At 36.2% G+C, this 14,185-nt stretch overlaps 1 protein-coding gene across 1 annotated transcript in view; it reads left to right on the top strand.

Annotated features, from left to right (window-relative positions):
• Positions 1 to 14,185, top strand: part of UXS1 (UDP-glucuronate decarboxylase 1) — a 56,313-nt gene that overhangs the window by 28,338 nt on the left and 13,790 nt on the right. The window contains exons 7-9 of the mRNA XM_014893452.2: positions 7,157 to 7,261; positions 8,624 to 8,683; positions 10,636 to 10,757. Of these exons, the coding sequence (XP_014748938.1) occupies positions 7,157 to 7,261; positions 8,624 to 8,683; positions 10,636 to 10,757 (287 nt within the window). The remainder of the gene's footprint in view (positions 1 to 7,156; positions 7,262 to 8,623; positions 8,684 to 10,635; positions 10,758 to 14,185) is intronic.

Genomic DNA, 14,185 nt, shown 5'->3' with positions numbered 1-14,185 from the left:
GAAACAGTTGAGTCAGTTGAATAGATTTCACTTCCCTAATCAAAGATGCACAGTATGTTTTGAGAAATACTGTATGGTATTTCTAAAATTGCAGTCTATGGCAGCTGAAACTGCTGCCCAAATTCTTTTTGGGTAGAGCAATGAAGAGTAGTTCCACTCTGATGCTCAAAAACTTTTATTTAAAACCAAGTACCTGTGCACTACCCGAGTAATATAATATGAAGTGAGAGAGAAGTGTATGTGGTAGGTAATGATAAACTGTTTTATGGCTTATGTTCTGAGATAACAGATCTTCAGTTAACTAAAGCTGTTCGGTTTTGGTCTTGGTTTGTTGTTCTGTTTTATTTCTTCATCCCGGCAGTCCAGTTTCTGGAAAAACATTTCTTCAGTGTTGGCTTGAATTCAGTGAGTATTTTGACCACAAAGGTAATTTTGGCTCTTTTGACTCTCACTGAGAAAGCTTTTAAAATTATGTAATAAAAAACACGTTTTGCAAATTGAGAGACAGGGTGATACAGATAGTGACAAGGATATTGGCTTTCAGAGTTTGCAGGAGGTGGTATAGTTGCTAGTTACACACACATAGGTAAATAACAGTGTTCATAGAATTTTAATAAATCATTTGCTTAACTGAGACTAAAAAACCTTTTATTCTTAAGGACTTTGCTGACTTGTAGGTCTGAGTTGATTTTTAAGGCTAAGACCAAGTCTTACAAAATTGGTCAAAAGAATAGTCTATAGCCTTCTTGTGTATAACAGCCTTCCAGATGTCAGGATGGTAACATTTTACTAAACAGTGTTTTACAGTGTCCCAGAATTGTTCACTCTCCAAGTCCAAGGTAATTTAAAGCACATACAAATACAAACACAGAGTCAAAGAGAGTCTTTAATACATGGCCTTTTTTTTTTTCTGCTTCCATACTTCCATCCTAGGTTCTTCCCTTCCTAGTCTTTGTATTCCTAGTCTTTGTAGTCTTTGTTTTCTGTGCTTAATGCATTCAACTTGCTGGTTTTAAATTGTATGGTCAGGAAAGTCTATGGCAAGGCAGAGGGTAACAAATGCTGCTTTATTTTTTTTGTCCAGAGCCAAGTGCAGTAGTGCCTTGATCTTGGTCTCTCGTGTAAGGCTCTCCAAAACTGCTCCAGTATGAGCAATATGGTAAATCCTTATGAAGTTATTCCAGTTTGCCTGACATTACAGGCAACGTGTTTAGCATCAGGTAAACTTCTATTTGTAGTCCTTTTTAGTTCAGGGCAATAGAAATGTCTCGCTTCGTTGTGTCACCTTCTCTGGCCTGACCTCCAGAAATGAAATTGGCACAACTGATTTTTTTTTTCACAAGAAAAGTCCATACATTCAAGCTGTAGAAACTTACTTTTACACTTCTGATCAAAGCTTTTCTGCTCAGTGCTTCCTGACTAGCAAATAAAGTGATGGATGCAGGTGCTTAGTGGACTCAGTGACCTGTTCAGTCGTTTCTGGGACCATGACACGTTGAAGGCAGACATTGAAGATAAAGGTCATTTCCTGTCATAGGAAAAGTGGCAGGTTTCTCCCTTATCATTCACTTAGGAAGCATGGAGAACCTATGCAGTATTAGGGCTAGAAAATAAAAATTATATGAAGGAAAGTAGTATTTTGGCAGTATTTTGGAGTTTTATGGAGTATTTTATCTTAGTCACGCTAGGACAAGTGGTTTTACTGATCATTCTTGTTTAGCATTAAGGAAGACACAAGATGGAATGTTCATGTCCAAATTTAGGTATTGCAGATTCCATGTATGCTAAATTTTGGAGAATTTTTTTTCAGCTTTTCACATAGAGAAGGACATAATTGGCAAACATTAGTTGTTGTTTATCTTGCAATATGTTACACAAACTTCATGTTGAGCACAGACTTCTATATTTGCTACAGTGTACCTTGTGTATATAGCTTGAATGTTTATGCCAGCTTCTATGTCTGTGCTATTTTGAAATGAATTTGATTTTTTGGCCTTTTTTTTCAATAAAATCATAATATAGAAAATTTGTTTAATGCATCTTTATCAGTATACAATCCTGTGCTTGGTAAGCTACTTGCTGCCATTAACAAAGTTCTAGTCTCCCATGTGATTTACAAAACTTGCAGAATTTTATTGTTATCATTTGTTCTTCTGTTGTGGTCCTTAATGTTAACACTTTACACAACTGTTCACATGGTTATTTCCAAATAATTGTGCTATGACTTTATTGCAAAGCTAGCTCAAGGCTTCATATTAAATGTTGTAAAACTTCTTTACCTCGTGTAACAAGAAGGAGTTGTGGAGGTCAATTACTAGATGTATTTCTTTCTGTCCTTCAGTCGGTACTGTCCCAGGCACCCAAACAGTTAATACTTTGAAAAGCTGTGACTTGGATAGCTTTCCACAGCCTTGGCTGGAACAGAGTTAAGTTGCCTGTTCTCTTAAATAACTTTGTACTACAATGCACGAGATTGTCAGCTGAGGTGGGTAGATGGCTTTATCTGCTGGCCTGCTGAAATTCTGAGGGGAAAAAAAAAAAGTAGGTATTTTTCAGCCCTGACAATTAATAGTGGGAAGGTGAAATAAGAAAAAAATTCTTCTTGTTTCAGCATTGTCAGCTTGATGGATTAAATATGAAAAGTTTGTGATAAAAACTTATCACCCTACTGAAATGTTCAGCATTCTCCAAATGTTTTGGAAAACGGCTTTTCATTTTTTTTGTAAAAATGTTTTTCGTTGGTCTGAGGCTTGATATATGAAAGATTCCTTCCCCGGCAAGAGGCGGAGGTCCTTTAGCTGCCTCGTTGCCTATCCTCCTGATCCAGAAGATGGCCATCTGACACTTGGCAAATTCCCCATCTTCCACCTCTGCCAGTTCTGTTCTTGCTGAACCTTTTCCATACAGATGTAGATTTTTACCTTTATGAATTGGGGAGAAATACATTGAGACGAATGAGACAGGAAAGATTGTACATCTGGAGAGGAAAACCTTGTTTTCCCACCAGCTCCTTCTCCTTGTTTCATTTAAAACAGTTGCTAGCTGGGAAACAAAGGGAGAATGAAGGATTAAAAGGAGAGTTCTTTCCTGCTTGCTTTCTGCTTTCTATCTTTCTTTAGCACTGTTTTTCACACTTAGTTTCCTGTTTAAAAATAAGTAAATAAACTTGAATATTATAAGGATTATAAAGAGGTTTGGGGTTTTGTATTTTATATGCATTTGTTTCTGGCTAACTGTTATATATGACCACTTGGATAATCACAGGCCTAGCTGTAGCCTTGTGGAGCAAAACGAATGTAGTTTTTGACCTTCTGTATCTGAATTGCCACATGTCATTAAAGGGGCCGATCCTATAGGAGCTGGTATGTGTCAAAAATTAGCAGTATTAAAAAAAAAATCAAAAACCACAAAACAAGTTAAGTGGATGGAGAGGGAGGCAGGAAAGAGTTAATTTCTGCTTTGACAGAATAGGATTGGGCAGTAAATTACTAAAGGACTAAAGTGCTTTTGGAGTGGCATTTTCTGTTTCCAAAAATTCCACTGCAGCTTGTCAAAAACCTGATTTAGAAAGGGTTATGAAGGAATAGGTAGAAAGAAATAACATGAAACTCAGGTCAGAGTTCAGCTTTGAGTTGGCTGTAGGTGACCTCAGCAATTGCTTTGTTAATTTTTCTGCACTGCTGTGTTTGAGTTACCTGCTGGTTGCAAGCATCAGTCAGCATCTTTACAGAGCATTCCTTTTGCCAGCTTCCAGTCTGCCACTTGTCTTTGGTTTTATGACACAGCAGCATGCTGTGGGAAGGGGATACTTAAAGCAAAACTTGAGGCAGTCATGTATTCTATTCATATTCAGAACTAATCTGTAGAAAATGTGTTGAAGTTCAACAAACCAGCTAAAATTTACCCCATGCTACATTTTTGCATTATTTCCACAGCACAAGACCAAAGTATGGAGTAGTTATTCCATGTCACACTTTATCATGCAAAACAGTTAACTAGCTTCATGTTGCAGACAGACGCTTAAAAGTTTCAGTTGAATTAGCAATGCAGGCAGAGCTTGGAATTGAGCCTGGGCTGGGAACTTTATTCTTCCAGCTGTTGCTACATCAGATTGTCTTTGGATGGCTATTTGTGTTGCTATTACAGGTGCCTTGTGTGACAAGCTCTCTCTTGATGGTGTACCAGAGTTGATAGTGGTTGGATGTATTGTTTCCTGATAATTCAAGAACAAATAGCAGAGAACCTGCTACATGAAATTTTACTTCTCTGCATCTTTTTATGTGAGAATACATATTCAACAACATTACACATCTGCCAAAACTCTCTCTCTTAAGCTTTCTGGGCTGTTTTGACATCTTCTAGGCAGCAATTCATCCCTGCTATAGAGATAAACAGCTGTAGACCAAAAAGAACATGGCAACCTATAAGTAGATGTATTTTGTGGTATCTGCATGAGCATACTGCCAAATATCATTACTCTGTTAAGACAGTAAAACGTGCAGTAGCAGTCATTAAATTTATTTGCCTTAGGAGATCATCTTATGTTTATGTTCATAGTTAATTGTTCTCTGGGATGAGGTATGACTTGAAATAATTTCTCCTTATTTTGGTCACTTGACACAGTGAATAAAGCTATTTTGCAGGATTTATTGTTTTGCAGTGATAATGCAGGGCTGCAGTATTGGGTAAACTTTGAAATGCTTCCTCCAGATGATCCAGTGTGTGCTTATCCAAGCTATGTTATAATTATATAGAAGTCAGAAGCTGAGCTTGCCCAGCAGACAATAGACACAACAGTTAATCTAGAAAAGTTTGACTTACATACAAGCACATTTCATTAGGATTTCAGAAAGAAAGTAGGTTGAATATTTTACCATGCCAATTCTTCTACTATTTTTAAAGTGTTATTACCAGAACACATGCTTATCTTAAAAAGAATGTAATGTTTTAATGTGAGGAGATACTTGTGCTTTGAAGACTTACCTACTTTTCATTTTTTCATTGTTCAATAGACTGTTGAAAAGTAAGGGATGACTTTCACGTGGATAATTCAACCCACTTATGTATGCTCTTGCCTTACTGGTCTGCTTTTTTTTTTAATATATATCTTGGAAGTCAGAAAGCAAGGGTATATTCAAAATGAAGTTTGAGAATGGGAAGGAAGTCTTCAACGGGAGGCATATTCCTCTAATATTTCAGTGTTCTTGGCTAGCTGAATGCAGGTGATAACTTCATAGTTGATATTTTTTCATGTAGTGATAGGACTAGGGGAAGTGGCTTTAAACTGTAAGAAGGTAGGTTTAGGTTAGAGATAGGAAACAGAATGTCTGCTGTGAGGGTGGTGAGGCACTGGAATGGGTTGACCAGAGAAGCTGTGGATGCCTGATCCCTGAAAGTATTCAAGTCCAGGCTGGATGGGGCTTTGATCAGCCTGGTCTAGTGGAATGTGTGGTGAGATCTAGGTGATCTAGGTCTCTTCCAACTCAAACCATTTCTGAACTTTTTTTTTCCCTACTAGATGTAACTCATATACAGCTTGTGCTGTTTAAGCAAGTATAGTTGTATTTAAATGGGAAAAAAAAAAGATTTTTTGTTTGTTTGGTTGGTTTGTTTTTGGGTTTGTTTTTTTTTTTTTTCATTTTGAAAGTCAAGGGTGCTTCTCCCTTGTTTTAAGTAGGAAAAGTAATTTAACTGGAGGGAAATATTCAATGTGCCACAGATACTGTGGAAGTTAAAGCCCCCAACAGAAGGCTAAGAGAAATCAATATGTGGTCAAAGTACAGATTTTTTTGAATGCTGTGATTTGCTATTGCTTTTTAATAATAAAACACCTAAGGAAATAAAAGGAAAGCATTTGTTTGACCAGTAGTGTTCTGTTCTAGGGCAAGTCATGTCTTATGCCATGCAGTATTTTCTTCTGTCAGAATAGCAGCTAACCTTGACTTTTCCAGCTTCTTTTTGGATTCAATATCAAGTCTTCTTAAAAAAAAAAAAAAAAAAAAAAAACACCTAACTTTTCTTTTGAAACACAAAGGAGTTATTTTCCCTTTCTTTTATCAAGCCATTCTAATTATTACCTCACCTTTTGATTGCTTTTCTTGAATGACCTTGGTGTAGGGTATTTGTTCTTCCTTAAACATCTTATTTGAGCTTGTGTTTGATTTTTGCTTTTGCAGTTCCTTTCCATGGGTGATTTTTTTGATATAGTTCTGACTTACTGTGATTCAAGTTACATAGAAGACAGAAGGACATTACCTTTTTACAACAGTCTTATTATGAAAGGCTTGCAGGTTGAGCTTTTTAGTATCAGATACTGCTTATGAAAATGGATCCAGTTTTCATTGCTCTGTTATTATTATAATTTAACGAATTTGTTTCCAGCAGTCTTTTGTTTCTAATACTTCCAACCTTCAATCATCTCAGACAATGAATTTTGACTAGTTCTTTGGTTAATTGTGTTTCATAACAGGAAGTAAAGGAGTGTACTGAAATCTCTGTGTTGGGTTTTGATTTATGTGCTTGGTTTTTTTAATTAAAACTAAAATACTGTATTATCCAAAACATTGCATATATATAAAAAATGTAACATAAAAGAAAAAAGTTGCATGTTTGTATCTTGCCTTTTATATTTAATATGTAAATGATACAAAGGCGATTAATGTTTTATTGACAGCTGGTCTATAAATAAAAATACAGTGTTTAATTTGCCCAGAAAGTTCTCCTCAGATTGAAAAAATGTTTCTACCTTTTTTGCTTCATAGTGTATTTTAGAAAAATACTCTGAAACTTGTAGCCACTTAAAAACTTGAAAGTCACAGAATGTTGCAAATACTTTTACAGCTTCTAAACATTTCTGAAGTACTCAGCTAAATTTTTTGTAAGTGGAAAAGGATGAGCACCAACACAGGCATCAATATCCATGTCAACAGTGTTGATACATTACATTATGCTCTAGGTTTTGTTTTACTAAAAATTGAGTTTTTCTTAGAGCTACAACAGGTTTGTGTGCATATCATCTGTAGGTAGCAATACAGGAAGTGCTGGGTTCCAGTGCTAGGAAGTGCACAAAGGAATACTTGCTTCTTGACTTTAATGCTGTCTCATTTAATATCTCATGTGGGAGAATAATTATGCTATCCCCTCCATTTTCCTGTAGTGGACCAGATCTATCATCTAGCATCTCCTGCTTCTCCTCCAAATTACATGTATAATCCTATAAAAACATTGAAGACCAACACTATTGGCACATTAAACATGCTGGGTAAGTGGAATTTTTTTATTACTTAACTTGGTTACACATTATATAATCCTGATAGAGTTGCTGGGAGGGAGGAGGATGAAGCAAATGAGTTGTACATTTTAAAAGGTTGTTTCTGTAAGCAAAATAAGGTTGAGGGTGTTTTTACCCTCTTCGAAGATTTTTGTCGTTTTCCTTTAAATATATCTGCAAGTGAGCACTGGCAACATGGCTTTCAAAGCACAAGAACTTTGTGCCTGTAAGTTGGCTATGGAGTGTGCAGTAATTACAGAAGTAATAGGAGCAATTAAGAGCGTGGGATTTTTATAGCACAGTTGTGTTCATGACTGCAGTTTTCACTTTGGTGACTGTGGAATATTCCCACGATTACTATGAGTGTTCCTTTCCACCTCAGCAAACATTGGACTAGGTGGAATTACACTGGTTTAAACTTGACATCAGGAGTACTGCACCCTCTTGTGCATGCCTTGGCTAGCAAATTCTGTAAGAGCGTTTAACGTCTAGCTTCATGCTGGATAATTACAAGGCAATGTTTTCAGCACTGTCCAATGTTTTCAGCATTGTCTGTTAGTTTTGATGCTGGGAATGGGTCTGTGAAAAGAAGACCTCAAGCATTCACTACCTTTTCCTCCCATCTTCGTGCTATTTGGTGTGATGCAGAATTATCTCAGTGTCAGTGATCCTAAGAATTGTTATGAGTTGGAAAAACTCTTCCTGAGCATTAGCATTATCACTCATTTGAGTGATACTCCAGAGAGTACAGTTCAGAGAACTGAGTGATTCAAAAGCTATTGAGGTGTCAGAATGGCACAGGTAAGAGATTTGTTTGATTTGTCATGCCAACTTGAAGACCAGAAAGTCACTGAAATGGAATGCAGGATAATCTCAAGTGGTGGGTAGGATCACCCAAGCAGTTTAAAATAGAGTATAATAAAGGAGAAATGATTGATTTTTGTCCTATAACATCTTATTCTGTGTAAGTTTCTTTACATAGCTTGTCTTTATGTAATGAAGGATTTGGTAATCATATAATATACTATGTTGTTTCAAGATCCTGATTTCCTAAGTGGAATGCTTCCTTGGCCTTTATTTAGATTGGAACAGATTAAGTTCTTGAATCCTGATTCAGTGAAACTGCTAGTCCCAGAAGCAAACACATCACATGCAGGTGTTGCTCTGCTGTTTTCTTTAGTTTTCTAGTTTGGAAATGAGAGCTAGGGATGTGATTTACAGCTAAATTTGCCTAGTGAGAGGAATCGAATTCTCTTTAAAATCGTGTACAACAGAATCACACTAAAACAGCTAGCATGAGTGAAAGATTCTTGCTGTAATTATGTTCTTCTTTCCCCATTGCCCAAAATCTAGGTTTAGCTAAACGTGTTGGAGCACGGCTGCTGCTGGCCTCTACGTCAGAGGTTTATGGAGGTAAGAAGAATAAAACAGTATTAGAGCTCTTCAGATACAACTGTGTAAAAGGATATTTACAAATTTGTCAGATACCAGAATGATAGATTTTCATCACTGTCTTTTTTAGGAGATGTTCTTCTTACAGTTTAAAATATAAGAAGGGCATTTACAGTGCTTGCTTTATGTGTCTGGTCAAGAGAGGTGGCAGGAGACTTGCAGTGTTGTCTGTATCTTTCCCATCTCCTGGTTTACATCTTTTTCCAAAGGGCTTGTGGGGAAATTGAGTGTTATACTCCAAAGTCCAGATGCCATAATGAAAACCTGAGAAGAAAGATCATTTAAATAGTAAATATGCATATCTTTTTCCCATCACATAGGAATTGGATTGTTAAGTATTAGCAATTGGCCTGCTGTGTAAGAGACAAAGGATGTAACCTCCAAGCTAAGAAAATACTGATTATGCATGCAGGTTCTTCTGGTGTCCCTTAAAATGTAATATTTGGCAGTGCTCTCCATCTTCTTCTTCCTGTTAGAAGTGAAGAAGTGAAAGAATGATGGATAGAATGGGAGTGGATGCAGCAAGAATCTTTAGTAGTTCCTTGGGTGTGTAACAGACCCTATGCCTGCTAGAGAAACTTTTTTCTGTTCTGAACTATTACATAATTGTGGTGTTGCAAGATGTGGAGATACACAGGCACAGTATCCTGTGGGATTTGAGATCTGAGATTTGAGTCTCAGCTGAAAAGCACGAGCAAAAATGGTCTCCTGTTGTACAAGATAGAAAGCTTTGCAAGCAAAAAGTGAGGAAGGACAAAGAACAAGCCTCCAGGTGTACAGTTTTGGTGGAGCAGCTTCAGAAGATTCAAAGTATATGGCCAAGCAAGAGATCACTAAAATGATTGGCCAGCCAAAGTAGCCTCAGCATGTGCAGCATTCCTACTGCCTCCCAGACCTTAGATTATCTGTGGTCAGGCTCTGCAGAGAAAAATGGTAGGCCCAAAGATTCTTCTGTGACTGAACAAACTCCCTTCTGGAGTGTCTCCTTTCCCACAGCATCTTTTCATTCAAGCCTTTTTAAGATTGCTATGGGCTTTTATAATCTTGCAAAACTTCTATGCATTTGCCATTGCTCTGTGGCTTTCATATGGCATAAATTCACCCATAATCATATCTGAGCAGCATAAAATCTGGAAGGTTTAATCAGAACTGACTGTCAAGGTTGTTTCAAAAATTAGCTTTCAACACTAGGAAGTTCTGTAGTAATGTATGCAGACTTCAAGCGCAGTAGAAATTATACCATTCTAAAGACAGCAGAGGGATAGATTTAACCGAGTGTTTGTATTTTTTCAAGCTTGTAAAGCACACACCATCAAGGTTCCTAGGTGATTGTTGTTTAGCAATTTATTTTTTATAATCAAGAATTTTTCTATGCTGGATCAAACCAAAGGATTTTCTAATCTAATTGTGCCCAGTGATAGCTAGTAAAAATGCTTAGAGTAAAAGAAGAAATGTAAGTACTTTGTGGTACATCACTCTTACCTCTTTAAGAAATGCAGTACATCTTTATTTTCTCCATTTTTCTTTCCTTGTTTCCTATTTTATGAAATTTGAATATGCTTTACTTTCCTACATAACCTGTAATACCTCCTACATAACTGCTGCCTACATAACCTGTAATGTTATGAGTTGAATTTAACCCTCTGTTCACACACTTTTAGGGAAAGCAGTTACTGGCTGTTGTTTGTTTGTACTCAGTTATTTTACTGATCTTTCATCTTCTGCCACTGCCATTTTCCTGGTTCCAGTGATTGCACTTTAAAGACATTGTGTTAAAATACAAGGTTTTCTAAAATGCAGAATTCAGAGAGAAGCTGTGCTTACTTGTATAACACAAATGCTCTACTGAAAGTTTCATCATATGTAGTCATCTTTTGATATATCATAATCTAAGGTGTTTTTTTCCCCCATAGATCCTGAAGTTCACCCTCAAAATGAGGATTACTGGGGGCATGTGAATCCCATAGGTCCAAGAGCCTGCTATGATGAAGGGAAGCGGGTTGCAGAGACCATGTGTTACGCATACATGAAGCAGGTATTAAACTTGCATCAGATTTGACGGTTTTTCTGTAATTATTGAAGGCTGATATATGGCAAGACAAGAATATGTATATTTAGGGGTAGGAAGGAAAAAGAGACCATTTTGAGTAGGAACACTTACCCTGTTGATGCAAAATCTGTTTTCATTAATGGGAAAATTTTATTGCTCCTGTCTGTTGTGTGTTTCCAGATGAGCAGTCTTCTTGTAGAAAATGTGATTTAGTCTTCTTAATAGGTATAATATGTCTTTCAGTATAGTAAATAGTTTTTAGACAGATTAAACTGAAGTGACCTTAGTGTGCTGAGAAGTCAATGGGATTGAATAGGGCCATTACTGATAAATATGGAATGTTGAAGGAAGATAATCAAAATCAGGATATACAGATAAGAATGAGGAAGGTCTTTAATGTGTACTTACATAGAAGCAATGTATTTTAAACACTTCTGAAATGTCTTAAAATTACATAGTTACAAATACAGACCATAATGAATACCTAACTATGTAATGCCTATTTTCAGACAAAGACAGTAACATGAGGATAAAAATGCAATTTAAAATATGTTTAAGAAATTATACATGCCAGTTTCCTTGTTTCCTAACCAGCAAGTAGAAACTCATCATTAACTAATGTAGTATTGACTCTTTACCTCTATGTAAGTCTTGCTTAATTGTGGTTCATCTAGGCTGTAGACCTTTCGATTAGCAAATGTGACTCACTAAAGAAAATAGTATCAGTATTTCCTGTTATTTGCAGCCTTAATATGCAAAAGTATAAATCAAACATAATATATTGTACAGAATTTTAAACCTTTTAATTATGAAATTCTAAGTGCTTTTATAAACCTTGAAAACAGAATCAAGCTTAAGTGGTAAGACTTAAAGAGATGGTATTTTAGTATAGAGTAGTAATATTGTCTTGTCTCTTCTACCAGACAGAGAAGGCAGAGGTTATGTCTCTTTTGCTGTCTTTTAAATCATTTAAGGTCCAACATGATGAAACTGCTCTTGTTCAGGGTGATGTCTCCAGTATTTCACTGTAGCAAAATATTCTTTATCAGTCTGGAAAGCCATTTGCAGTTGAAGATTGCAGTTTTTATGAGAAATTCTTGAGCTGTAGGTTGTTGCATTTTTTGCAGGTTTGTGGTACACACTGCAGTATTCTTTTAGAAGATCATGAGTAGGTAATTTTTTAAATAATGAGCTGTATTTTAAAACCATGGAATGAGCTATGATAGCATCTCATAAATTTTATGCAGGATTTACAATGAATGGGAAAGGTTTGTAAGGTGGAACTGCAGTGCACATATAGATTAAGTAAAAACTCATGATGCAAATGAGCTGTTTGTCCTATCTTTTGTTCAGATATATTCTGAAACATTGTTGAGCTGGTGTGAGGAAAATAGAGGGGTGGGTAGTGTTTAGGTGATATGCTATTATTAGTGGAGGAAACCTTACCTTTCGAAAAGGTCGGATCTCCTCTATGCAAATAAGCATTGTGCTTCTAAAAGGATTTTCAGTAGGAGTGACCTAGCCCCAAACAGTAGGATTTGCAGTATTCCAGGCTAAAACATTTCCAGAATCACATAGCTTAAATAAAAAGAAGAAACAGGCAAGGTTGTTTTGCTTTTTTTGGTCATTTCTTACAAAGATTTCTATCATTATGCATATTGCTAGGTACCATAAATACCTAATAGTGTTTCTCAAAATGTGAAGTAAAACTAAAGTTTTGCATTACACTTACAGACAGCCTGTTTGAATCAGAATAGTTTTTGAATCTGTCAAAGTTGACTATTTTCTGTCATCAGAGTTCCTTAGTAGTCCTGACCAAGGCATTGTTAGTGCATTTTTACTCTGCTGGCAGTGTTGTTTTGTTCACTTATTTTGACCCTATGAATTAAACATTTCTTGACTTTATCACCTGAAAAAGCGGTGGGAGGGGAGTTTTAGCACACAGTATTGTAGTGTGAATTTTGTGCTTTGTTCAGGACTTAGTATTCATTTATCTGTTCAACCTTAAAAAAATTGCATTTGGCATTATGGAGCTACCTGGAAAGCTACGTATTAATGTTCACTTCAATACTCTGGATTAATTTAAATACTGGCTAGAATCTGATACTGCCTTCATGGCAGGGATTTGCATCATCTGCATAGGTGTGTTGTAAATAAAAATACAGAGCAATTTAAATGCTGTGCATATTAAGGGTGTGTGTGAACTAGATTTCTTTCTTATATTACTGACCTGTAAGGAAATTCTCCAGAGCTGAAGCAACGCTTCAGGTCACTAGAGAATGTTACAGGAATTTTTTTCTTCCCCTTCCTCTTTCTTAATCCATTTTTTATAGCAGCTATGTGACTTTGAAAGCTTTGGTGGTAAAAAATGGGCTTTGTCACATTAAGTGATAGTTTTGGAGTTGCCTTAGAATAGTTAAAAGTGTTGAACTATAAGCATGGTAACATTTGAGCTGTAAAATTGTAGGTTGTGTTCAGGGACCTACATTATGCCCAAAGTATAGAGTCAGATGACTGAGCCTGTCCTTCCTAGCTTGTTTAGGAGCTTTAGTGTTTATGAAATTCACATCTCAGCATCACTGTCTTTGTAAAATAATACTTAAAAGCTATTAGTAACACAGTATTAATGGCATTTTTTTATACAATTTATGGCACATAAAAATAAAATTCCTTGGGCCCAGCTTCATTGTAGAGTATTGTAGCTTAAACACATCATAGATCCAGTGTACATAGTGCTAGCAATTCTTCTGTGATTGCAATTCAGAGATTTGGGAACAATTTTGAGAGTTAATGATCTATGGAAATACTTGAGAAAGAATATGAATCAGTAAGAAAGCGACTATTAGAGCAAGGAATGCAGACAAAAATCTAAGTAATTCTGGCTGAGACGTTGGTAAAGATTTGTATCAGGTCACAGTAATATCCCTACTACTGTCTGGACTGCCCCAGCATTTTTTTTTAATTCCAGTTGTCTGCTGGAGAGCAGAAATCTGTAGCTTTTCCTTTTGTGATATATTATGCAGGAAGACCTAACGCATACTTGCTGTTCAGATAAAACCACAGACTTTGCAAAGAAGAAAGCAGTGGTAATTAATAGGAGAAGCATGCCTGATACCCTTTGGAATTACAGCCACAGCATACTATGTTCAAATTGTTTTGGTTAAAAGAAGCTTGGCATTTGAATTGTATTGATCTGTTTTCTAAGAAGTCAATACAAGGAGATACCTGTTCTTAAAAAGCTTATAAAATTAAAATAATGTCTTTTAAAACTAAGGAATTATTATAGCATCCTTGATACCCTTGATAGTTTCTGGACCTGGGATCTCTAAATCACTGGCAAAGACTCATGCTCAAAACCATGGACAGCTTTGTTTTGCAGACTGGATAATTAAATGCTACATTTTGACTGACAG

The sequence above is a fragment of the Sturnus vulgaris genome, chromosome 2, assembly GCF_052056855.1.
Source record: "Sturnus vulgaris isolate bStuVul1 chromosome 2, bStuVul1.hap1, whole genome shotgun sequence".
In the NCBI taxonomy this organism is placed as follows: domain Eukaryota; kingdom Metazoa; phylum Chordata; class Aves; order Passeriformes; family Sturnidae; genus Sturnus; species Sturnus vulgaris.
Note: the sequence above shows the minus strand (reverse complement) of the source record. Positions and strands in the feature narration are given on the sequence as shown.